The sequence below is a fragment of the Corvus hawaiiensis genome, chromosome 19, assembly GCF_020740725.1.
Source record: "Corvus hawaiiensis isolate bCorHaw1 chromosome 19, bCorHaw1.pri.cur, whole genome shotgun sequence".
In the NCBI taxonomy this organism is placed as follows: domain Eukaryota; kingdom Metazoa; phylum Chordata; class Aves; order Passeriformes; family Corvidae; genus Corvus; species Corvus hawaiiensis.
In genome coordinates, this window is record NC_063231.1 from 9808776 (window position 1) to 9836542 (window position 27767).

General features: G+C 39.1%; 1 protein-coding gene and 1 long non-coding RNA gene across 8 annotated transcripts in view; one reads left to right on the forward strand and one right to left on the reverse strand.

Moving 5' to 3' along the window:
• B3GNTL1 (UDP-GlcNAc:betaGal beta-1,3-N-acetylglucosaminyltransferase like 1) overlaps window positions 1–25863 on the reverse strand; it is a 106916-nt gene extending 81053 nt beyond the window's left edge. For 4 of the 7 annotated variants that reach the window (XM_048323372.1, XM_048323375.1, XM_048323374.1 and 1 more), the window contains exons 1-5: window positions 25783–25863; window positions 22281–22397; window positions 22064–22163; window positions 16915–16979; window positions 8593–8658 (exon numbers count right to left, since the gene is read on the reverse strand). In XM_048323372.1, coding sequence (XP_048179329.1) covers window positions 8593–8658; window positions 16915–16979; window positions 22064–22163; window positions 22281–22397; window positions 25783–25833 — 399 coding nt within the window. In that variant the 5' untranslated portion in view covers window positions 25834–25863. Of the gene's footprint in view, window positions 1–5050; window positions 5174–8592; window positions 8659–16914; window positions 16980–22063; window positions 22164–22280; window positions 22398–22894; window positions 22979–25782 lie in introns of those variants that run through there. The other 3 variants (XM_048323373.1, XM_048323376.1, XM_048323378.1) reach the window with 3 other exon arrangements.
• A 201-nt stretch (window positions 25864–26064) lies between these two features.
• LOC125335620 lies at window positions 26065–26947 on the forward strand. The gene is made up of 2 exons (XR_007207502.1): window positions 26065–26605; window positions 26703–26947. It is a non-coding gene; the product is annotated as an uncharacterized LOC125335620 (long non-coding RNA).
• The last annotated feature ends 820 nt before the right edge of the window (window positions 26948–27767 follow it).

Here is a 27767-nt window from a genome sequence, read left to right on the forward strand (position 1 = left end):
AATTTGTTTTTCTGAAAACCTGGTTTTCAATTACAGCCAAGTAGTAAGTGAAGTCATCTCTTTCCAGGCAGCTTGAAATTTAAATTAGAAGCAGAGGACAGAGTTTCACAGTTTTATATTGATTTCTGACCAGACTGATAATTTCATAAATGCTGTTGATAATTTCAGCAAACTAAAGTGAATGTTGAATCCAGGTGCTCAGCTATAGGACTGTAATTCCCTGAAGTCCAAAGAACAACTGGTTCAAATCTCAACTCCTCACACTTGAAGGGAAAACTGAACAGGTTTGATGAATTATCTGTACACACACAAGGAGAGGTGAAGGCAGACAGAAGAAGTGCTATTAAACTGGATCCTGACAGCTCTTTTCTGGATTACACATCACTGTTTAGGCACCTGAATCTCTCTTCTCTAAAATCCACTCCACACAACTAGGAGTGGAATTAATGAATTGTATCTAAACAAGATTATCAGAATAAATGTCGTGGATATGCACTTTATTGCCACTGCATTGAAAACATTTTCAGGAGTTGGGAGAGCTATAAAGCCAGTACAATATGATCATGATACAACTAAAATAGTACAAATAACAGTAATACAAATATCAATAATACAAATAACAGTGAGGTTCTCCAGGTCACAGTACCCTGGGCTAGCCACAATGTGTGAAATAAAAATCCAATGAGCACATTCAGTAAATTCAGAGTTATGCTCACGTTCAGAGGACCTAGGCAGGATTACTGCATAATTACCAAATTCTGCTTAGAGTCACCTATAGTCACTGTCCTGTGAGGTACAAAACTGCTCCACTGAAACACAGGAGTATTTCAGTCCCATGTCTGTCATGTGCAAAGGCCAGGACTCTACACCCAGGCACTGACATGCCAGAACTTGCTCCAGCTTTTCACTCGTGGTTTTGAAATGCAATAATCAGGTAGAGGTGTTTCTTATTTTCATCACTTTAGGTTTTACATTTTCCCTTGCACATTTAAATGGAAAAGGAAGCGGGTGAGAGGAAAAAGTTTAAATGAGTTGGCAATAATTAAAACCAATACACTTTCTGCAGATGTGGTGTTTGTGAGTTTTTTAATCACTACAACTTCCTTTACCACAAACAATCTTCCTTATTCAAGAGGCAGCCTATGGGTCAGAACCCACCCCTTGTACTAAAGAGGAAATGAGGATGAAAAAATAATTGGTCTTCAATTTTATCCCAATATTTTCCATCCTTGTTTTTAAAAAAAGAGGAAATGAACAAAGACAGGCAAAAGCACAAACTCTCCACAAGGCAGTAGGCACTGGATGTGCAAACATACACAGGAGTTCTTCTTGTAATGTATCATCTTTTAAGAAACTTTGTTATTGAAATAGGTATTAGAAAAATCCACATTTTAGCATGAAAAACTCCACAGCTTTTCTGTACAAAAAAAATGCAACTTTCAAAGGTTATATAAAGTACAGAACTTTATTCTGCACTCTGAGGAAGAGCGTGCAGTGTTCTGTTTCATTTTAGAAATATGACAGAATGATGGAAACCTCCTTGAAGAGAACGTAATTAAGTACCTAGTGAAGCTTTAATCAGAAAGATCATAACATCTGATCCTAGATAGCGTTCTGTGAAAAGAAAGACTATCCAAATAACAAGCAGAATAGGGAGGATTATCTTTAGGGCACGACACCTTTTTCCCAAATATGCCTCTTTATGAGAGCCCACAGATGGAAAAATCCTAAATTAAAAAGCTAATAAGGGTTATTTACCTTATCCTGAATGTTTAGGAACAGCTTTAGTTAATCAAGACCACATCTTTTGTGTTAAGGAAAGGTAGATGTCACCTCTGCTGTCTCCAAACCCTACTTCAATTACTTTTATTGTAGTAATTTCGATGCAGTAATTTCCTTTAAGAAAGATTTCGTGATCATCATTTAATGCAATCAAAAAGGAAAAATAAACTAAGGAAAAAGAAACTAAAGAAATATTTTTATGTGGTTAAAATCTTTCCAAAATTATATACTGCAGGAAGAAGGTAGTAAAATGTGTTTCCTCTCCCAATCATTTCCAAGGGAGGAAACTGTTCTTCAAAACATGACACCTGTGAGGTAATTTGCATTAGGTGTAAATACACAAAACACACCCTAGTGTATCTAAGGCATGTTTTAAAAATTATAAAATATGTTGATAGTGCTGACTCCCCAAAGAAGCCTTTAGGTCAGATGAATATCCATTTCCACAGATGTTCTTATCTTGGAGCAATCCATATTTATAGAACACCTGTTGAACATTCTACTTGACACTGGTTCAAGTCCAAAGTCCACAAAAGGATGTTACTGTTTATTTGCAGCACATAAAAAGAGAGTAATTAAAAACCAAGGAAGCCTGAATTTTCTTTAGTGAATTTATATGAAAAACAAGAAGTCAAGGTGGTGTAATCAGAATGAGCCCAGGTGAGCATCACAACACAGGAACATTTAAAAAGATGTTGTCACACATATGAATTCATGAAGTTTGAACACGACATTTTGGGAAAATCTTCAAGTAAATATCACTGAAGAGGTACCAATTTCTTTTGCCTGTAGCTCCACAAAGTCTGATTGGATTGTAATAGTTACCACCTCAGCAAAATGTCTGAACAGCAGGAGGAGGGAATCTTGATTTTCAAACATTTTATGCTTCAGACATAGTTTTAAAAATGAAATATGTTTACATGAATGAAATACATTACAATCAGACTTTCATGAATATCAAACTCCAGTAATCACAATTGTTTGATGGGGTTATGGGCATGTGGAGGCCATTTTAAACACAAATTTAATTACAAAGTCGTGTAAGTTTGGCTGTTTCCCATTTGGGCTATTTGGTTAAATGTAGAACAGACTCAGACTGACATCGTGACTTTAAAAATGCTCTGCGGTTTTTTTCAGGAATTCCAAATTAAAAAAAATCTGTAAGGAAGCTGCCTAATAAAAAGCAAAGACACAGCTGAATTCCAGCAGATCTGGATGATATACATGGAAAGGCCCAGTTACTGAAAATATAAGAATAATATTCTCACATTGTCAAAGAAAGAATTCTCATATTCCTCAGTGCAAAAAAAGAAAAGGAATCGTATTTTTTCCTCTAAACATTCTCCACTGTCACCACTTCAGAACAAAACCCTCACACAACTGCTGCTTCAGTTTCTGCCCTCCATACCAAGAGAAGATTATTGAAATATTATAAATGACTTTTTAAAGCCTCTAATGACAATTTCCTGAAGTGAAAACTAAAAATGTTTTTATAAGTATCTTTATTGGATAGCCCTAATTCAGAGTTGCATCTTCCACATGCTGGAGAAGAATGTAAAAGACTCTGTAGTTTGATAACAGTAAAAGGAAACTGACTATAAAAAAAATACTGCTGACCAGAAGAGTTAAGACTAGTTCATGGAAATATTTCTCTGGACATGTTTTTTTCCCCACATCAAAAATCAACTGATGTTGAACAATCAACAACTGCATGGAATATAATCTCATTTTCCCTTCTGTCTATACCAAAGACAGACCAGAGCCTCTTCAGATCTACTCAGCCCCTTTAGTGGAACAAATTCCTGCTAACAGGTTTATGCAAACAAATTTGATTTGTCATTCAAGACATGACAGTACTCAATTAATGTCTCTTCAATAGCTGTTGTAGGAATTAATTCTTGTATGAAAGCTAACCTCTACAGGCAGTGCTTGCTGGGACAGGCCTGGGCAGCACACTCTGATCTGTCTCAAACGTGCTGAGTAAGGGAGTCAGAGGGAGAGCTGTGCAAATTAACTGGGGAGAAAAAAAAGATTATTTAAGTTCTACACAAAGACGACTTTAATCAACTTCACGTCCAAAATAAAAGCACTTATCAAAGGAAAATCTGCTAAGCTATATGCCACAACCAGAGGACAAAGCTTTTAAGGGGAGGTAGTAAAACCTGGACTTCAGAATTAAAGACACAGAATGAGAGAAGATCACCAACAACCTCGTTGCGCACAGGAAGGATGAAAATGAAATAGAGGTACAGAATGGAATTTAAATGGAGGACAGAGAGGTAATATTCAGCATTATGTAGTTATGCTTTATGGCAGTTTAATAAAACCTCACTTAGACTCACAGTCTTTCCACACCACAAAATTACAGAATCAGCTGGATCCGATCATTTTAGCCACAAGAAAATAATGATATCATTCAAGCTAGTGTTCTCTGTAAGGGAGGGAGGAAAAAACAGTCTTTTTAGCACGTGGCAAAAAGGTGTGACATGTCCCGACAAGCAGAACAGCACAGGGTACAGTGAGATGAGAAAAAAAAAAATTATCTATTAGATTATGAATTTCCAAAAAAAAAAAAAAAAGTTTCCAGACCAAAATGAAAAAAAAAAACCCTACCCCTTAACTTCTAAATGTAGTTAATTTGTGAAGTTCAGTAGGGGTGGGAGGGAAGCAGCCAATGTCTCTTAAAGAAAGGAGCAGCTCAGCTCTGATTCATCTGTGGATTTCTCCAATCCATTGGCCGATTGTGCAACTTTTGTTTCAGCTCTCCCAGGGCAGGTGAACAGGTCTGTGAGCCACCAGCCCAGGCATTGTTCAAGTTCACTCGATCCAATCAACTATCTCAGAGTCACATTAACCATCAAAGATATGCAGAATTCAGGCAGTTGGTTAACACAGGCAGATAATGCAATAGATAAAAATGGCTTTAGGCACTGCTGCTCTTGAGCTAAATCCAAGCTGCAGAATATGCCAAAAATCTGCTTTAGAGATGCAAAATAGTGAGAATTGCTCATTGAAGAAATGCAAATGGTATATTCATGTTCTCTCACATGCCCAGGTATCCTACCTGTTTGAGACAGAGGATAGTAATTTCACAACAAATACAAAGGTATCCACTGTGACACTGGTACTGATTCACCTCCTGTTGAGCCAGTGAAAACAAGAAGAAATAATATTTCTATTGCCCACATTCTGACTGTTGTTTTCTCACTAAGGTGGGAGACCGTGAGGAAAAGTTTAGCTATGTTATAAGCTCTTTAATGTTACTCACAGTCTCCAAGATTGTTCTCAGATCCAGTGATTTTCTTTCAGCATGCCCAGAGCAGGGCCTTCTGGAAGCATCCAGCAACAAGACACCCAGGGAACAGATCTCTCTGGCATTCCCCTCTCTCCTTGAAAGAAAAAGCTTTGGGAGTTCTCAGAGGGTACTACTCTGTTGAAATTAAATAACAGAATAAATGTGAGGCAGAGTGAAAGACTGCACAGTGTGTGTGGTTTGGGAAATAACTTCCTGGGCTACTCCAAACTCAGAAATGCTGTTCCATAGAACACTAGTATGTACACGAGGTTGGATCTCCTCCAGAAGAACACAAGCCTATATAAAATAAGATATGAAGGCATGACTTTTTCAGAATTAAGGGGAATAGAATCTCGAATCTTCCCACTCATTAGCTGCCAACAAAGCATATATGTTCTGTGGTTGGTAAAGAAGCAACACCTGGCTTACTCTGGATAAATGGGATAGATGCAGCTTCTAGGGATAAAAACTAGAGTGAGAAATTTTAAGAAGAGTTGCACATTCTCTGTTGACAAAGTCCTTCTTTTTCTGAGCAGAGCAGGGGCCATTTGAAGGCACCTTTGTGCACAGTGTAACGTGAGGGCACGTGGGCAATCAGTGCCAGAGGGATGGGAACCACTACATTATTAACAGCCAGTACAATGTCCCTGAGCTTCACAGCTGCTGAGAGTCAGGATTTGCATTGAGCCTTCTATTTCTTAAGCAGAATTTAAGAATTTGTAGTGTAAATACACAAAATCTCAAAAATTTGTTTCTTCTGAGAGTGTCTATTTATAGAATTCATGCCAACAGGACTTAGAGATGATGTCAAATAGTCATCAGAGGACAAGGTGACAGCCGTCATGGAGAGCTGCTGTTAATAAAAAGCACAATGTATTAGTGATTTGTATTTTGAGAGTCAAAATCCTGCACTCTGAACATTTCCAAGGACAGAACAGTTCCACCCTGCAAGCCTTTTTTTAAAAGGAGTGTTCCAGATAAGAGCAGCTTAAGAGAATAGAAATTAACTTGCTCTTTAAAGCACAATTAAGTAGTCTATACAGGAAATGAGACACAAAGGCTGCTGCTGTTACTTCAGCTGTGTTCCAGTACCGGAGCCTGGGGCAAGCTTCTCGCTTTTTCAGAGATGGGGACACAGGTTTCTTTAAAGAATAACTTGTGGGGAAGATCCCAGAGGCATCTGGTATCTTTGGTTCTGCTGTTTAGTAACCAGGCTTCAAGTCAGAGTAAGGCAATTTGTATTTAAGAGTAACATAAAAGAGGAAGAACCTCAGGGATTAATTAGGACCCGGGAGATTTCTCTTGGTGGAGAAAGTTGGAGACTTTTCCTACCTGTAGATCTACAGTAACAACAACAACAACAGCAGACTGAAGCCAACAATATCAGGGCCCACTGGGAACACTGGTCTTCAAATCTGACTCCCAGTAACAACGAGCAGGACTAGGATAAGGAATAAAATTTCTGAAAGTATATTGAGACTACATAAAGTCAAAAATCCAGGTCAGAAGAAGTTGCAAAACAGTGGAAAGTGCAAGTCTGCAAATTAGAATTTCAGGAACAAACCAAAAAAGCTCACTGCTTCACAGGCATTTCTCAACCTTCTGCTTTTTTTTTTTTTTTTTTTTCTTTTTTTTCTTTTTTTTTTTTTTTTTTTCCTCCACCCCTCCACCTACTCTGGTTTATCAGACTGATTGAAGCCAGGCCAGAACTTCAAATACAGAACAAAACTTCATTCAAACATCCCCAAACATCTTCCAAGGCCAGAAAATTGAATGGCATGATTATTCTGAGGACAGCAGAGAGATCATTCTTTTAAGAACAGAAGTCCACCTGGACACTGGTCAGTAGATTTGTGCCCAGGTCAACTTTTCTCAAAGTTGTGTCAGAACTATTGAGGGGCTCTGGAGCAAACTGATCTATTTGCCCACCAGAAACAGCTGGATATGTTCCCCTTTCCCCTTCAGGCCTTTGAATTAAGAATTCTGTAAGACTCAACATTAACCCAAGAAGGTTGTACCCCACACAGGCATTCCACATATTTTCTATACCTGTTTGATTGTCATTTAATAGTTCATACTGGAAGTTGTTGGGCACTGAAGGATAACAGAATATAAACAAAACAGTTCAAGTGTTTTCTAAAAAGACTACAGACTGTTTAGCTGAATTGAGTCTCTTTTAAAAAGTCTTAGTTTACATCTACAGAAGCCATATAAGCAAGAAATATGATAGCTCTTAGCACTAATTTCCATAAAACAAGCACACTGGATCAACTTGCCTTTCTGGTTTTTGGCTTCTGACTACAGAATTACATTACCTGATTGATATCAGAACAAAAACAACTTTCCATTTATCATTTTATTGTGTTTGTAATGCGAGGTGGGTTAACTGCTACTCAGGTACTATTAAAGCTATAATTTAATAAATTACATTGTGAGGATGATCAGATTTCAGAAGAGCCCTAGTACAGGTGGTGTGATGAGCAGGTACACATCCCAGCACTAAGCAGCAGGTTGTTTGGCAGACATTCCTCAGCTAAAAAGACTGCAATCATCTCTACTTTGAAGCAAGTGTGTTTTGGAGGAAAAGTTCAAAAGGTGTTTAGCTGACAGAGAGCAATAATCCTAAAATTGTGTGTTTTCTTCAGACACCTGCAGGAAACACCTTTGTGACAGACCAAGTCAATCGACCTTTCCTTTCCAGAAACCTCTTGCACATTGAAATAACTATCACAAGAAAAAATGTCAGAGATGTGAAAACAACAAGGCTGATTTTGCTGAATGTTGCTGATAGGAATACAAACTCAGTTTTCGTGTTTATAAAGGAATATCTTTGTCAATAGTATTCACAAATTAACTGGCATAACAAGTTATTTATATATAATCTTTGGATAAGTAGAACACATGCACAAACTCTCTCTAAAGAATACTGACCCTAATCACAGAAAATCATATAAAACCCAAATCATACAGATCAGAGAAAAACTATCTCACAGAATATTCCTGACAGTTTATTTCACAGGAATAAAGAATGGAATTCTAATGATGTTTTCTTTTGCAGGCAGACAGAGAGAGAAACATCAGCTGAACTGTAGGCCAGTTCATCAGTGGCAACAACCCATACATTCCCTATGGTTTACAGTTTTTTAATTATTAAAAGCAGATAAACCAGAACTGTAGCCAATCCTTTGCAGCTTTTCACATGACTTAGAAGGGCTACATAAAAAAGGCATTCTCCTTTAGCTTACAGACATTAACCAAACCTATATACTTATTTGCAAAAGAGTATCAACTGTTGTAATGAGATCTGGTTTTCTGAACAGAGAAAATAACAGGAAGAAAAGAAGTTCAATCAAAGCTCCTATTCAGTGCAAGGATTAAAAATAAAGGAAAAGAATACACTGGTTATTGCTTTGCCTCCACCAGCCCCACTGTGAAATTTTCATATCCTTTTAAAGATGTATCCGGAACTCTGTCAAAGAAAAACCCAGAAATACACACAAGAAAAAAGTACTCACACTGTTTGGGTGTTGAATGGCAACTTCGTGCTGCAGCCTAACCCGCTGTGGCATCATCACATCATCCTGGAATAAATAGCACACTGTTACTGAACATAAAAAGGGTCACAGTACAGTACTGACACGCATTAGAATATGTTGCTAAATTAACATCATTTTACTGGCTTGCAGTCAGAAATGCAAATGGAACAGATATTAAGAGACTTCACACTTTTTGTGGATTAAACTCGAAGCTGTTCGAGCTGGAAGTGATCAAAACTACTACGTGACAACGGTGCTGTGATCTCAACACACATCCACAGGCACCCACACACTTAATGGTTATTTCTCAAGACACTCAGCAACTCTTTCACAACTCCCAGAGCAGCACTGGCAGTGTAAGGACAAGGAACTAACCTCAGCTAAAGCCATGAGATCTGAGACATAGCAACACGAGGAAATGTTTTCTGCAGTCTGGCTGTACCTTGTTCCACTGAAAATGAAAAGCCTTTGGTCTCTAGATCTAAAAATATGTCATATTTCATGCGCACAAAATCTAGTACTTGTGAAATGATAAAATTCTAAGAAAAAGGGAAAAAGGGAAGTACCCACACTCATAAAATGCATTAGCATTGACACTGGCTTTAAAACACACCACCTAGACTTAAATTTCATGTTAATACTTCTTTCATGTGCAGCACAAAAATCTGTTTTATTTACATACAAAAAGATAGGTTGTTTTGTGAAGAGTCAGTAACTTTGCTATCCTGCCTTGAACTGTGAGGAGAGATTCCTTTCAAAATGGTATTTTTTTCTGTTCAAAATTAAATCCTTCCTAGACTGTGATTTTACATTCTATAGAAACTGCAGCACAATTTTTGTTCCCTAAATTTAGGCCCCTGAGGTTTCTACCTATATTCTTTTCCATGTTGGTGCCATATTTCCTCCCTCTTAAAGAATCAGTCTTTTTTAGATGCTGGTTAAAGCTGACACAGCCTATTTCTTCTCCGAGTATTTCCAAATAAACTTATCAGGCAAACACAATTCAAAGGAGCCCTGAATTCCTGTTCTACAGACATTCTTTTAACAGTTCCTCGCACTGAAATCATTCTCAGATTCCTATTAAAGCACAAACCCTTAATATTGAATTTCCAACAACTTTCACATTAAAACTTCCCATCAAGTCAACAGCATCAAAAAATATATTGGGGCTTAAATATCTACAGCTTGAAGAGTTGAATGACCTTGCTATAAAGGTGCCACTATAGTTTTATCAAAACAATGCATGATAAAAAAAGTTTCAGAAGTAGATCCAACTGCTTAATACAATTCAAGGTTAAAGATAAAGAAAAATAATAATAAAACTGACCCTTAATCACACATAAGTTTATAAAAGACGGGAGGACTATGTTGTCAAAAGCATTCTTCTGTATTTTGCATTTAGGATATGTTTAGCACTAAGCACGACAGCTGTTAGTGATTTTCAAAGCCAACAGAGTGAAAAAACCCCTTCTGATTTCTCATGACTGACTTCAAAACTACGATGATATTATTTACCATCTAATTTGCTTTATCAATAAGGCACCAGAATTCCAGTATCAAGCAAGTGTTCCAATAAAACCTTTACCCTATTTCCCACAAGAAGAACCATAATCCTATTTCTTCATGCCAAATACAGAGCTGATTTTTGTAAATTAAAACCTGGTTTTCAAACAAGCAATAGCAGATATATTTTAACTGAACTTTGTTCACTCTTTTACAAGTTGCTAAGGATCCTTAGATATCTTCCTGTTAAATAAATAAAAAAAAGAAAAAGACATCCCCTAAAAAGCCAGGAATTTCAATGCTTAGAACAATGTCACCCTCATCTTTTACAGATACAACATATGCTCTTGTGCTAAAAGATCTCACTGTTCATGATCCCACACAACAGAGAGAACTCTTACATTCATGAAGATGAAAAATAATATACTTGATTTAAAAAGGTTAAATCAGCATGGAAAGTATTCAAACCAAATTAAAATAACCTATGCACCAAAGAGGTCGATGTCATGTTTTCATAACCACACAATTCGACAGGAATGGCCTCGTTCCCCTAAGAAAACACTGTGTCATTTTGATGCTATTGGCAAAACTCACACATCTACAGATCTGGGGCTTAGGCTATCAGAGAGCATCAGTATTCTGTAAACTCCAGCTAAAGAGGGGGCACTGTAACCACAAAAACTTCTAAATGCCTCTTTTTATTAATACAGCTTTGTTCTCTAATGCTGGAAAACTCTATGAACTCTTACCCTGGATGACCTTTATTTCTTTTAATAATTCTGTCTCATTTTTTTATTAACAGCCTTACACAGACACTGCACTTGCTCTGTTGCATTGCTCTGTGAGACCTTCTGAGTTCGTGGAAGGAGAAAGAAAGAAGGGGGGAAAAAACCAAATATAACAGTCTAGGACGTAATCCCAAATACAATAATAAAGCAGTTGGGTGATGAGGAAGAACAGCACAAAATATAAATCACAGCCCAGACAAAGCTGAGACCCAACCATCATTCAGCTTTCTTGGATTCAGGTTGCTACAAGAAAGGTAACTGCAAAATCCCAACTTCAACAGATTCTTCACTATTGATGACTGGAAAGGTAACCATGAAGTAGAAACCAGAATGTATTTATAGTGAAATAATCTTAAGGAACCTGGATGGATTTAAGACCAGTATTTAAAAACCAAAATGATTATATGACAAATTAAGGGCACCTTAAAAAAATGTTCAGCTTCAGAGGCCACTGATGGGAGTGAAAGGCCCAACCATGCACTGTACTGGCAAGCTTTTATGGAATTTTAGCAACACAGTTATTAAACAAGTAAGGTGGTAAAATATTTTACCCAACTGTACATTATGCAGTCACAAATTTTCTATCAAAGCTGTTGCACTTATGATATTGAATTCAGCAAATGTGTTGCCAGACTTCAAGTTCTACAGGCAGAGTTTGTTTGTTTTTTTTTTTTTTTTCTTAAAACTGAGAACAAAACCTCAGCAATCAGACAAACACTTCCCAAATTATATGTAACTCAATTCAGACATAAAAAGAAAAAAGGGCCTGTACCAAAAAGGGAAGTATATTTAGTTGGTTTCTGTCTCCTAGGTGAGAGTAGGCAAAATAACAATAATAGCAGTGCCTTACACTGAAAAATAATTTTAATAAAACAGAAGTTTTCAATGAAATCCAATTTTCTCTGTTCACATGGAAGTCTCTAATGGTTGTCCCCTAGCAGATATACAGCAGACAGGATGAAGGGACATTTCCCCCAAGGAAAGAGTGGGCAAGATAAAAGAAATTTAAAATAAATGCTATATAAATGCATGCTTTCCCTAATCATATATTTGGAATACAACAGCTGGCCTCTTCAGCTGGGCTGTGTGGACCACACTGGGCTCCACAGTGGTAACTTCATCATTTTCCCTTAAAAGTCGGTGTTTCTGCACTTCAGAAAGTAAAATAAAATCTACAACTCAATGCACAGTACACATCTACTTTTTGCAACCAAGGACAAGTTCACAGAAAACAAATCATTAATTATAGCTCAGTATTGAGGTGCTTTCTCAAGCTCACATTACAGACTCAACATCTCCAACTTTTCCAAAGTCCTTCATATTTGGCTGCTCAAAACAGAAAAAATGGATTGAGAGCTGACACACTCCATCCCCGTAACAACAGCACCTTCCCTCCATTACAGCTTTTACATGCAAAATACACCCAGTAGCAACACCAGCAGGAATGTTTCACTCACTGAGCAACAATATGGCATCTCCAACATCTTTCAATTCATCAAATGCTCCATTCACTTATCCTGCACCTGCTCAGACTAAAGGGAAAAAAAAAAAATCTTTCTTTGCTATTGTTCAGTCCAACTCCTTGAACCAGGGAAGTGAAATGCCTGGGACCTCCAAAAACTGGCCTGTTAACAGCTCTTCTGAAGGAAATACTCTGATCCCAGGCACTTCTCCAGTAGCTGGTTTTTGAAGCAGCCCCACACTATCAAGCTCATTAGAGCCAGGCACTCAAATGGCACCCACAAATCACCTGAGACTAATGATCTGTCAGTACTTGCAAGATCATAGAAAAAGCCACTACATTTCTGTTTCTACTCCCAAATTAAAATGAGAAAAAAAGGCACAACAAAGAAAACACTTCAAATTTAAGAAGCTGACTTCATTGAGCACCTTTCTTTTGTTGAGCATAGCAACAAACATGGAAAGATCTATGTGGCGTTCTTGTGAGCCTCACAATCTTTTCATGGAATCTTTTAATTAAGCATCACTATTAGTTGGTCAGGGAACTTTTGCTGTAGAAGCAGCTCCCACCTTGGTGCATTTATTCAAGAAATGCAGACATATGCCTTTCCACATCTTGCTTTTCAGTGGTCACTGGAGATCACCTTTGATTTTTCTCACAATTAGATCACTGAAAAAAATGTTGTGTTGGCAGTCAAGCAAAGCAGGTAACTCACAAGGTATTCAGTAGCAAAGCCAGTAAACTCAGATAAGAGGAAAAGCTTCACCAGCAATTCCAAAAGCCCTCCTTAATTACTAAACTGATGAAGACACATGTTGGGAGAGGTTATGGCAACCAGATTCTGAAGGTTTGCTTCTTCATTTATGAAACAGAAAAATAACATTTCATACCAGACAGAGGCATTTAATCTGGTTTTAATGCAAGCACATCTTTACAAAACAATGATAGGAGTGATGCCTTCAAGCACTCATATTTTAATTTTTTGGGGCTCATTAGTGATTAGGAAACATGGACAACTCTTCTGGTAATGGAGTTCACCACTACATCCACACGCCTGCTATTGGAGTAACAGCTTATTTCAGGTTTTGAATCAGAGGATGAAGTTCCCAAGGAAGAGTATGTTAAACAACAAAAAAAAGGAAATCCATGAAGTCTGATCACATCTTCATTTCCTAAGAAATACAGATGTCAATTTGAAAGAAAGGAGGAATATTTCAGAAGTTTATTACTGCCTGTAATGTATAATGGCAGCTAAGAGGAAATCCATGCTTCCAAACCCAGGAAGTTACAGAGGCTGGAAAAACAAGCTGTTTATAACTCAACGTGCCTGACACATCTACCACATCTGGCTAGTGAAGGTCCAAGCACCCTCCTCCAAGGCCTTTAGCAATACCCTCAGCGAGGTGGGTTCCAACTTGAACCTCAAGGAACACATGCAATTTCACAGCAATTAAGAATCACCATTCCCAACTTAAATCATACAGACCAAAAGGCACAGGTCAGCAGCTGCCGATTCCATCATGGGAATGACAAATCTGGTGTGGTTCACCCTCATTTTTGGTGAATAAAACTTATCTGTGTCCCCACGGCATTTTTGACTATTAGCAAGCAGTGACACAGTAGCAACATGGTTTAGAGTCACGTCTCTGAGCTGCCTGAGAATCTCTGAAATCATGATACACTGCCAAGGGAGCCTTTCAAAGGATTAAAGCAAGCATGTCAAGGACTCGAGTGAATATGACTGGGTTTGAAACATTGCAGGTCAAAAAAGGACCCATTTTTATGTTCCTTCTTTAACAGTCAGGAGCTCTCCAACAACACACTGAATAAACCTGAAATAATTGGAAACTACACAGATGATTAGGATGAAATGAAAGCATGATCCTTTTTAAAGAAATACAGTTTCAGACAAGTAGAGGCATGTTTGTGTGCATGTCAATGAAAACAGCAGTTCAAAGCAGAATTTTTAGTGAAAGAGTTCTGCTGTGCTACAACTGGGTAAATGCTTCTAACAAAGATGGCACCACCCCAGAGAACTGACAAACTACAGCTACACTACAATGAAACTGGTAAATAAAGTCATAACTGGAGACAATTTGAAGAAGAAAAGCTAACAGTGAAATGTATTTGCAAAATTAGCTCTCATTTTCCCATACTATAAATGTTATATGTGAAAAACGTGTTAAGTATCTTCAATTTTTCTACTTGTTTTCCCACGGGGGAAAAAATGCCTCACTAGCTTGGAGGTGAAATCTGTAACAACAATCAGAGTAAAAAAAACTCCACAATAGCTGCTAGTCAAACAGCTGCCACTTCATACTCGAAAAGGCTGATCAAATTCTGACAGTTCTGAGATCTGTAACCTTTTTTTTTCTACATTTCTTCCCAGTTTGTTGTCCTCACAAATCTGTGTTGAGAGACATAACACGAGCAGCTTGACTCCAGCTGGAATGGCAAGCAAAAACAGTCTTGCTGGAAACAGTACTTCCAAAGATGCTCCCAAATATGCTCATCCATTCATTTCACTCAGAGAAGACAAAGGAATGCACTAAAAGCCACGGGTGTATTTCTCCACCAGTTAGTAATGTGCACAAACTACAGCCTCAGCCCCACTCCTCCCCACATCCACCTGTAGCAAACCTGAAATTGTGGCTGCACTTCTGAAGGTCAATTCCTTGGCATTAGCGCAGCACATTCCAAAAGGCTGATATCAACATTCCTTCCTAGAGAGCTGGATACTGGATTGGTGACTGAAATGAAGAAGGTAGGTGGTGTGTGGAAGCAGAGCTGCTAAACAGCTGGCAACATCTGTGTTCCAGCTATTATCACACAACATTTACTAACTACAGACAAAACACTGAGCAACTTTTGGGCTTGGGGCCGTTTCCACATCCATTTTATTTTCTCTGATCTGCTTACAGCAAAACATGGTAGTCACAAGGAGAGACAGTAGAAAATACATTTAAGTAATGCCAGTCATTTAATATTTCTTTTGTAGCAAGATTAGGCTTCTGGTAGTCCACAATGCCTCTGTTTTGAAGAAGGAATAGAAATGCATAGAACAGAATATCTTGGTAACTTCTCCTCAGCTTATCCACACTGGAAATCATAAATTCCTCAACTCACTTCAAGTAATTCTTGCTAATATTAAATATAAACTTATGCTAATGATAACACTGCAGAAATACAGTATCATTACCAGTTATATTCCTTAATAATTTTAATTTGCTTCCCTGAAGTTTTGTTTTCCTGCAATGGTTAGTCAGCCAAGAGAAACAACACAGCAGCATGAAGATGTATAATATATAGTAAATAACAAATTGAGAATTCTGAAGAATCCCTGTAAAAATATGAATTAAGTTCATTTAGAGAACTTGATTTTCTAATTTACTGCTAGTGATTTACAAACAACTAGATCTGTCTGGAGTGAAAAGAGAGACTAACCCACAATTTACTTCAGTATATCATGCTATACATATTTGAGACAGAAGGTATGAAGCTCCACGGGACAAGGGTAGATTAATTTCTCACTCATGTACACATGGACCCAGCAAACTTCATCCTACAGACTCCCTAGAATGCAATGTGGGATCTGTCCAAGCCTGGAATACCCAAACTCTGCAAATCATAAGTAAGTTGTTTTTTTGTTTTTTTTTTTTTAAGATATGTAAACAGCATCACTGACTAACAAAATACCACAAAAATCACAAAATTTTAACATATGAACAAAAAAAATATTCTTCCATCTAGCCACAAAGCAAGTGGAGTGTGCAAACTGAAAGATTTCCCTAATTAAAACCCGAGAAAGGCTGTAGAGTTGACGTACCTGCTCTCACAACACTTTTTAACAAGCACAGACAATCATAATACTAAGTTGAATTTTATCTGAAAACCTACCCTGTCAGCAGCCAGTTCATCCTGTACTACCCTAACCCACAGTTCAGTTCCAATTCAGAGGGAGGGGAAAAAAAAAAAAAAATCAATCTTCAGGTGAAATTACATGAGATCAGTGAGCCTTGAAGGTCCTGCTCTTCTTGCCTGCTCCCAGCACATGGCCCCACTCCTCAGCTCAGCTGGGCACCTTTGTGAAACCACTCCCTGCATATTCAGCTGCACAAAGTGAGATCCTTATCTTTGGGTTAGTGAGCTGAATGGCTTCACAGAAGATATCCAACAAAGGACAGGAAAAATAAAAATTCAAGATGGAAGGTGAGACCTCTCCTATTTTGCATCAAAAAGCCAGTAGATTAGCTCTTAGTTTCTCATCAGTACAATTTTCTGAAGAATGTGGGAAAGAAAAATCCTGAAAACACCTGAATGCCAACCTTGCCCAGCCTTGTTCACTACAGCTTGTGAAATCTGATATAATCAAAGAATGATGTAAGCCTTTCTACAGGTTGGAATACAACTTTACAGCCATAAATAGTAACCAGCACATTTAACAGCCAAACACCTTTAAGCAGCTTGTCTTTCAGCAAACCAACAACTCCATTAAAAAGGAAAGAATTACACTGACAAAACCAAGTTAGACAAAAAGCATGAACTTACTGAATCCAGAAAGCAGAGATAGGTTCCTGAGCTCTGAATCACTGCTTGATTTTTAGCAAATCCGACTGTTGAGAAAGCAAAGATAAAAATATGGGGAAGTTTTTGCTGTTGTATCTTTTAAAATCTTAATAAAGTGAGAAACAGATGAAAGAAAACACAAAAATCAGTATCACATAATGTATGCAATTTTTCCATATTTAAAGCAAGGTAATTTGTGAATATTTAAATAGGATGCTTATGTCAGTCGTCTTCTCTGAGTACCAGAATTCTACAATCAACTAGAATAAGACTACTTTTGCTAGCTCTCCAAAAAGACACAATATGTAATATAGATCTTGAAGAGGGCAGGATTTATATCCAGAACCTCAGCTTGTAGGATCACAGAATGGTTTGGGCTGGAAGGGACCTTTAAAGGTCATCTAGTCCAACTCCTTGCAAAGAGCAGATGCTGAAAACCCTTGGCTGTACATACATTCATCTTTTAAGCCCTAACAAATACCAACAAATCATAAAAGAGGCAGAGAAGGAACCAGAAACTGCTGTTCTTCCCATCAGGGGACCAAGTTATCAGAAGGACTCAAGGAAAGTTCTGTTCCTTGGTGCTTGTTAAGTATTAAGTTTGCAAATACAAAGCCTTCATGTGCCATTTATGTAATGGCATGTGTAATGCAGAGGGGAGCAAAAGCAGGCTTATTTATGAGATACATACACGGAGCACAAAAGGGGGCTTATTTATACCTTAACATTTTGTATCATCAGTGGGAGACCACACTGAAATGTCACTTCAGACAAATGACAACACTGGCATCTAGGGTCTCTTAGTTTCTGACCCCCTGACACTTGCTGAATCTTTTTACCAACCATTTATTTCAGGAGGCTGAACCAAAGAAGAAATTTTTTTTGTCACTTAATTTCTGAAGAAGATGACTGTTCTGGAGGATCAAACAAATGGCAGAACCAGAAAAATAGGAGCAGGAATCCACAGTTCAGGGTAAGGATAGGACTGCAGCAACCAGCAACAGGATGAACTCAGTTCACCACTGAAATACATCCACAAAGTAGGAGGGCTTACCTGGGGTCATTTCTGCAGGTAGACAAGGTGTACCTAGGAACATTCTCATCTCTGAGTTCTTGCCCTGGGCAGCATTATAAAAAAAGACCACACTATACCCAGTGTTAGTCTGAAAAATGCTGTGTGAACTCCACTTGGTCACCTATGTAACACTTAAGCTTTCTTTGAAGTATTTATGGAACCAAGTCAGGGAATCCAGCAAGATCACCCTGACTTGCAAAACAAATGATGTGAAGACATGCAATACTGTAAGGTTTTTACTCTTTAGGGGGAAAACTGGAAATGTAAAGCCAAAAAATCTCACCATGAAGTGGAGCAGAATAATTTTAAATAACATTATCCATAAAGTTTCTGATTTTGCATTTGAAAAAAGGCAGAGTACTGTAACTCTCTTCTCTTTTTATGTGATACAAGTTTGCTCAGGAAACAAATTTAACTGGGCTCAAAGGTTCCCTTAGTTGTAATGCACGTGCTCCTTGGCTGTTTTGCTGAGCTGTCCAAGTACAGAAAAAGACTTATGGCTGCATTTCTTACTGCCTCCAAGGAACATTATGTCAACTACCACCAGAACACTGCTAATAAAGGCTCTTCCTTATAATTGTGTTATTTTTTCTTATGTACTTTAATCCTCACCTTAACTTCTCTTCGTCATGGGTTTTTAGGATTTATTATTTTACAGGGTATTTACATACCACCTTTTACAGATCTATGAATATCTAATCTCACATATACAGTAACTCTCAGTCTCCTTCCTACTGGCAGTAAAAAAGCAGCTGGCAAAGACAGGAGCTGCCACAGCAGCAGAGCTGGATCCTGGCATGAGCAGTTTTAGTGGGAAACAACTGATGGAAGTCAACAGGTCTGGACATGCCAAAGCAGCAAACCCCCAATTCTGTGGAGGGCCCTAGTAAAGCAAGAGATAAAAGACCAGCACAAAAAGGAGGACAGAATTAAATTTGCCCAACATCAAATACATCAGTACTATCAGAAGCCATACCAGCTGTAAAGCAGCCTGGAATTACATTTCAGTGCTGTCATTAACATACCCAAATATTTCAACAACCTTCAGGAGACAATGATGAGTTACACAGAATCACAAATGTAAGAAAAGAGTGAAGGAGACTTAAAGGCAACTACAAGATGGCAATTATATTACTCCATGAACTCCATGAAATAGTTCAGATCTCATTTTCAAATAAACCACTTTAAATAAAATCAAGAAATATCTAGTATTTGTTATGAGAAAGAGTTGGAAAAGATTTCTTGCTGTGTTTAAGACAGAAACCATCCTGAAGTTTTCCATATACCAGATATCTTTTAGAGGAAAGACAAAGAAGAAAATACACATATTTTTTAAAATATTAAGAAGATAAATATAACTCCCCATAGAAGAAACTAGGTATTAAAAATTCTTTCACCACAACTAATTCTGTGTTTGGCATGAGTAAAAAAATTTCTTTAATATTACTCTGCTGAACAAAATGAAATGTTTGTGCCAGGTCCCTGAGTTTTGTAAGGCCTGCTTACTTGGTGAAAAGAGCCTGTTACCATAGTTACAGCCGTAAAAACTTAAGCCTCAGTGAGATATTAACATTCCTCACTCTTGGAAAGAAAAAGGTTTCCTTTTTTTAGGCAAGTGACCCTTTCTTTTTTCCTAGGTTCCCCCCCTTTCTTTTACATGTTAGAAAAGAATTAGAAATAAATCCTAATCTTGTGTAAATAGTTGAAGATGTGAAGCCTGACTAGTACATTGTTTCTGTACCAAAGCATCTTCTTTTAAAGGCAAGACTCCTTCCAGTTGTACCTAGTCCTTAACATAATAAATCACCAAAAGCAAACAAATACTATGGATTTCAAGTAACCTGCTTCTAAAATTTAACAACCATGAAGTACAGATATCCTCGTTGTAATGGTGACCTGAGAGTGTCTTCCACATGAATAAGCCTGGGTTTGTTTTTTAGCAGAACTCTGCACTTCACACTATTATTTAAATAGTACACAGCTGCCCCTCTCACCCCCAATTTATTAAAGATCTGTTCAGTTTCCAGCTACCCCAACACCAGCAAATGCATGCTAAACCAAAAAATAATCTGACCTATCCCTAATGGCACAGTGCAGTTCACAACTGGAATTCAGTTTTAGGTTCAGTTTCCCAAAGTGCAAAGGTGAACAGGTGTCAGAATTCTAATATAAAAAACCACCCTGCTTGTGTGTTCTGGCAAACCAAAAACTAGTTTATATACAATTGATACAACACTCTAGTAGGAACAAGACTTTAGACACAGCAAATGTTTATAAAAATGGAAAATATGTTACACAACACGATGTTATTAACAAAAAACCATTACTAACTATCTTAAGTATCAGAATTAACAACCTGTGGGATTATTGTTTGAGTTAAGAAATTGTAACCTACTTAGTTCCTTGATCATCAGCTCCTAAAAGAAGTCAGTTTTGAAAAGAGACTGATCACCCAGTAGTGGAGGGGGGAGAAAAAAGAAGACAAAGTTACAGGATTACAAGTAATTCTTGACATTGCTCAGCTCCAGCTGTATCAGTTGCCCAAAAGAGAAAAATTCCCTCTAAAAACCTTGTCTGCCTTTTGTCATGAGCAGCCCAATAGTTCCAATATTAGAAGCTGCACTGTCCAAACACCACCAGTTCATGCTAGAGGTATTAAAATACTAAAAATATTTATAGTAAGGGTTATGCTGTGTTACTTCAGTATTGCTATGTCTGACAACTATTTAAAAACAGATGTAAAGCCTACAGTCAGGAGAAATGACAGTAAATAAAGCCAGGGGCCTATACCAGGTTGCAGATGAATTCAGTGCACAAACTCTCAATTTATTTGTGTGTTTCAACAGGGGATGAAAATTAAACTTTCTGAAACAGAACTGGGCTTTTGCATAAGAAGATCATTTTGAGGAGACTGTGATAAGCCCGAGTTTCTTTACACTTCAAACAGGATATTTAGTGAAAGAACAGAAACTGTCCAAATTTTGTGTTACAGTGTTTCCAAAGTGTGACTTTTAAGTGAGGTAACTTCAAAGTCACAAATTTGGAACCAGGGTTTTAACAATTCCTATGTGTCTACGCATTACAACAAAGTCCAGAATGACAGAAATTGGTTACACAGCTCCCCTAGGAAATGTGAGCCCACTGCTCCTCCTTTGTCCTGCTGTTCTTCCTCAGAACACAGACGTGGTCTCCCAACTTTACTGTCACTCAACAACAGCTTCTTCAAAAAGCAACTGACTTTTATTCTATTTTTATATTTATTTCTTCTATATTTATTTATATTTATTATTTATTTATTCTATATTTATATTTTTTCATTATTCCATTTTACATTTTAAGACGCTTCTGTGCTCAAACCCCCTAAACATAAACCAACCAAAGCAAGCAAAAGAAAAAAGAGATGTGTTTGTAATCTCCTGCAGTGGGTGTGATTCATATTAGCATGCAAATGAATAGGGGATCACATCATTCACCTGTCTGGCAGCTCACTGAACATATTAGTTTAGCCCTTTGAGTGAATACTTAGGACTTTAGTGAGAGATTTTAGCTCACATCAAAACTTCTGGAGCCTCTCTTTTGATGTGACCATTGAAGCAATATCAAAAACATGTTTGTTTTCTATTTCAGGGTCTATTTTACTAGACTGAATGATATGCATTTACTTTAAAAATCTTTATGCAAGGAATTTTTATTTCTTTTTTTCTTAAAACCAGTCTCCTGAAGATAAATCAGATATCAGAAAGCCACAGTAAAACTGTAAGCATTAACAACATTGTGTATACTACAATTCAACAAAATTCTTTTGCTTTTGCAGAGTAGAGAACACAAGCACTAAGCCAAGTTCTTTCCTTGAACATATAAACAAATTCTGCAGAGCCCAAACCAACAGGGCCAAATTCAAACTGGAATGAGTTTTCAGAGCTCTAGAAAACAATGTTTTGTTTTTTTTTTTTCCATTGCAGGGAGAATGGCTACAAAGACACTTTTCAACCTAAAAATCAGAAGGTGCCTGCAATAACAACCAAACTCTCACAAAATCACTATTAAGCTACATACCACCCCGAGGCTGAGAGGAATCATTGTTTCCAATGATTACTGAAACACCAACTTCTTCCAACTTGGTCTTCCATTTTTCAATTATTTCAGCTGAACCATCCTAGAAAAAATCATGACACAGATGCAGCTATTTTCATTTGTATGGTGAAATGAACCAAAAATTCTAGTCAAAGACGTATTTACATGGACAGTATTTTAAGGAAGGTCTGAAACGCACCTTACTGGCATCATTAAAAATTGACAGCTCCATGGTTCCTTTAAAATCTTGTTCCCAAACTGACTTTAAGCATTCATCCAACCAGCATTCACTGTTGTGAACAGGCACAATGATAGACTACAAAAAAAACCAAAAAAAGATCCACATGCATGTCAGGAAGCATATTTTTGTTTACTTACAGCATATTTATTAAAAAGGAGAAGTACCAGATCCTTCTGAAACTAACTTTCACCAAAAAATGCATCTTAAAATATAAAAGTAGACGAAGAACCTTTATTTTCATTATAAATGTATTATTTGCTTTCTTCTCTATCAAGCTTCTTTTTAAATTAAGTTTTGCAAGATGGTTTTTGGCACAAGTCCAAGGAAACAAGAGAGACCACTGAACCAAACCCACTAATGAAACATCTGTACCATCACCATAACCTGTTTCTAGTGTTCCTGCATTTCTTAAGGCACTCCTCACTTCTGCCTTCCATTAAAACATTTTTCTCATCAATTTCCCTTCAAGCCTAATTGGAGATGCTCATACACACAGCTGGACCCTTGGGCTCTAGCCAAGTTTTTAAAAATTATTCCACCTACAGCTGCTCTAAAGCACATTAGAAGTTGACCTGTGATGCAGTTCCATACTCTGCCATTCCAACTGCAGCCTTTCCTCCTACAGCCTCTCGGTTCAGATGTACACAAAGCAGGAAAACATACCTGAAATATTTTAAAATTGGTTAGAAACCAGAGAGGAGGGCTTTATCTGTTCAGTTACCACTGTTCTAATTATCCCTAAAAAGCCAACACCCCCCAAAATTCTTTCAGTGTCTCAGAACACATTTCCTTCACAGAATGCAATGGCCTGAGAAAACAGCCCAGTGATGCACTGGCTGTGTCTGCAAAGGGAGAGCCCAAGTCTGTACCTGTTAAAATTACTTATAGACGGGGAACTTAAGGGCCTAAGTAACTCATAAAAAGTCTCATGGGACATTTCAAGAAGCCCCTAGAAACACAGCTTAAACTCCTTATTATGTGGGGTAACCACAAACGCATGGTTGGAAGAAACAGAGGATTTATTCCTCTTGTGAGCAGGTGAGAATCCTAAGAAACAAAACACTGGGGTACTGAAATTGAATTATTCACGATTTAGTGACGTGTGAACACATGTACATCATGCAAAAACACACAGGGGCACACATTAGAGGGGAGATTTTTGGATGCTGAAGGGTGCGCACACAGGTACAACCCAGTCTTGTGTAGGGTACCATGATCAAAAACATTTCACAGCCAAATAAAATAGCAAACATCTAAAACGAATGAACCTCCTGATTTTTGGCAGGATGATGGAACAGTTCTTAAACGAAGCAGGACAGAAGCTCTCTAAAATTTTAAGCAAAGCAGGCCTTTGACTTGTGTTTTAGAGAGACAAACAAATAAATAAAATAAGGAGAAACAAAAAAAAAAAGTGAAACTGATTACCCAGTAGTTACAACATACAGACAAAAAAAGATTATTTCAGAACTGTCTCAGATTAGTACTTTGAGACCAAAAAATAAGCAAAAATCTGAGATTCTGAAGTACTATATTCAATTTATATTCAAATATATTTTAATATTCTTTATGTGGACATAGCAATTAAAATATGATCCTACTCATTCATACCAATCAATCTAGCATATTCATTCAGGTAAAAAGGGTTCCACAATTCTTCCAATGACAATATAAACTTGTGCAGTTTTGCACATCCAGAAAAATCAGTTATCTTTCAATTTGTTTTCTGATTCACTTAGTAAAAATTTGACTAAGCCATCACCAACTAGCTTGCCATTGGCTGGAAAACTGGAACTTCTTTGCTTTTTTTCCGTTGTGTAGTCCTGTTTTAAGTCAGGACAGCAGAACAAAACAGCAAGATGATGTTTGACCACCCTGTTTAGTTTGAACCGAAAGCAGAAAAAACCAGTACTTTAAGGGCAGCACATATAAAACAACCCATAAATACCTGATGGCACTGAGATGCTCTGAACTCAACTGCTCATAACATATTACCATGCTCCTGAACACATTGCTGTGAGCAAATTCTACTTCTACAGAACCACAACCACCATACAGAACTGGGCACCTGCCAAACTAAGGCCCAGAGCTGAATTGCTGATGATACTTCTGTGTAAAACCTGAAAAATTAACAAATCCACACAAATAACTGTACTCAGCAATAGGATTAACACCCCAGAGAATTGCCAATGTTGTATACTAGAGTTTTCTTAGGTTCCACCATTCTTGCTCAGCTTACTGGTTTTCTGTGTTTATTTTCAGTTTGGGGATAAATCAAAAATCTAGATTTTCATTTCTCCCCTAGCTCATCACTAGATTTATACCCTGGCTTAAGAGCTGCAACAGGGCAGTCATAAATTGGCCTTTAATGTTGTATGACTGTATCAGAATAATTCAATCTCCTTGGACCATTTAAAGAGGGGAAAACCACGAACCAGGGCACTATTTCACTTCCAGGTGCAGTCTCATAGCAAAAATACCAGCTGGCAGTAACCTCTAGAGACTGTGTCTGCTTCTTCTGTCCCAAAACAACATCAACTACAGCTCTGCCATTGCTGACAAACCCTCTCTCCAGGGACAAACACCAACCTTGCTAAGGCACAAGGGAGATCTAGAATTAGGTTTTCCAAGTGCCCTTTTGCTCCAGTTTATGCCAACTCCGACTTCCCAATCCCAGCACAGATGATTACTCCAGCTCTCCTTGCAGCAGCCCTTCGTGTGTTTGAAGACTGCCACCAGAACAGTGAACTACAGAAATATGCCTAAAGCTCTCTCAAAATAATGTTGAGTATTTGGGACATAAATTGCAAACAACTAATGTGCTTTTGGCATTACAAGGTCATTTGAGTGACAACTGAATCTGAATTAATATTTCATTAGCTGAGGCTGGTTTGTAGCAACATCCAAGAGAGAGGAGTTTCACAGCCTATGAGCCAAATATGACTCTTGAAACAGAGCTGTGAATCAAACCTGAATTTGAGCATTGTGACCCTACCTGGTTTTCCCTGAACCCCACACATTCTAGACAAGTATTATATATATATGTCTATATTTTTATATCTGTGTTTATATATATATAGGCAGAGACAGAGATATATATGTTATATATTTAACTTTATTTATTTGTCTATGTGTATAATTTATACATACGTGCGCGTATATTAAAAATTATATATATAAAATATACATATACACACACACTATATATATATATATGTACACACTATATATACACACACATAGGTACGGGAAGTAACAAAGGCAGGAAGCGCTGTAGGAAGATTTCACGACTTTCTCTGCCAACCCCGTGTACCCGAACGAGCCCAGGCTGCCGTGCTGCAGGACCTGCCGGCACCGAGCCGGGGCAGAGCCCTCCGGGAGAGCCCCCGGGCCGGCCCCGGCCCCTCCCGAGCTGCCGTGTCCGCACACGGGCACCCCCGGCCCGGCCCCGCCTGCCACGTACCACCTGCACGGGGGGCTCGGGGCTGCGGCCGCCGGCCCCCGGCTCCGCCATCGCCGCCACTGCCGCCGCTCGGGGAGGAGCGGGAGGAACAACCACAGAGACGCAGGCGAGAGCGGCCGGAAGACGCTCTGCCGGCCCCGGCCCCGGCCCCGGCCCCGGCCCCGGCCCCGGCCCCGGCCCCGGCCCCGGCCCCGGCCCCGGCCCCGGCCCCGGCCCCGGCCCCGGCCCCGGCCCCGGCCCCGGCCCCGGCCCCGGCCCCGGCCCCGGCCCCGGCCCCTGAGGAGACCCCCGGCGTGGGATTTGTACCCACTTGGGCACTCGGTGTTTGTTCTCCAGCTCGCTGAGCACCAGTCTGCTCCCAGCCTGGTGAGATGCCCCAGTTCTCTGCGACCCTGGGTCTCTCCCCGCGGCAGGGGAGCCCAGGGCAGGCAGAGCAGGGCTCCCGGGGAGTTGGCAGGCGGAGAACAGCCGGCTGCCAGTGCTGCACCAGGCTGGAAGAGACACCTGAACGGAAGATCACGCCATGAAAAGCCAGCGTCCACAAAGGAGACAGAGGAGTCCTGCGACTTTATTCCAATAAAGGGAGAGAGCCCACTGGGGCACATGCCAGCGGGCTTTTCTCTCTCGAGGTGTTGGAGCAAAGGAGACAGAGGAGTCCTGTGACTTTATTCCAATAAAGGGAGAGAGCCCACTGGGGCACATGCCAGCGGGCTTTTCTCTCTCGAGGTGTTGGAGCAAAGGAGACAGAGGAGTCCTGCGACTTTATTCCAATAAAGGGAGAGAGTCCCCTGGGGCACATGCCAGCGGGCTTTTCTCTCTCGAGGTGTTGGAGCAAAGGAGACAGAGGAGTCCTGCGACTTTATTCCAATAAAGGGAGAGAGTCCCCTGGGGCACATGCCTGCGGGCTTTTCTCTCTCGAGGTGTTGGAGGATGCAGCCTCCTTTTATCCTAAACTCCCGGCCGCATGCTGCTCTCTTCCTTTCCCCCTTGGCTGAGGTACTAGGAAGGTACAGCCTTCCCGAATCGCCTACCACATATCCCCCCCTGAAGCTGTCATTTTAGCCCAAAGTTCAGAAACTCGGGTTTGTGCAGACCCATTTGTCTGTTTCAAGCGGTCTGGGCTCTGTAGCAAACCTGCTGCTTGAAGTTAATAAAGACCTTAAGATCCATTTCAAGGGCGTTAACCCCCATACCCTCACCCAAAGAATTGTTTGTAAAGACATTAGTACGCATCTTCCCTCTCACACTGATTCCTCAATAGATGCTGCCTGCGCTTCTCCACCTGTTCTCTAAGATCAATCCTGCAAAGCAGTGTTAAAATGCTTTTTCAAAGTTATTTCCCACACTGAGGTATGGGGGCAGGTAGTAGCCTGCTTGATCTGAAATTTGTGGAAATTGAACAAATTTTTCACTTTGGAGTTGTTCATCGTACATATTCCTGGAGAAGGATAATGGTGAAGCCCGTGTCTCTAATCTCTCCAGTCTGGGCTTTTCTTGGTCTGAACTACTGTGTTCAGTGCTTTTTTAATAAAAAAGGGGTTTAATAACCTTTAAAAAGGGAAAATTGCTGGTGGTAATGATGCCATTATCATAGAATCATGGAATGGTAAGGGGTTGGGTTGGAATGGAATGGACCTTAAAGATCATGCAATTCCAGCCCCTGCCATGGGCAGGGACACCTCCCACTGTCCCAGGCTGCTCCAAGCCCCAATGTCCAGCCTGGCCTTGGACATTGCCAGGGATCCAGGGGCAGCCCCAGCTGCTCTGGGCACCCTGTGCCAGGGCCTCACCAACCACACAGTAAAAAATTTCTTCCTAATACCTAACCTGAATTTCCCATCTTTCAACTTGTACCCATTACTCCTTGTCCCATCACTGCAGTTCCTGACAAAGAGTCCCTCTCCAGCTTTCCTGTAGGCCCCTTCAGATACTAGAAGGCATTTCAGAATAGACTGGAAAGTATTATTGATCATTTACTAGCTGAA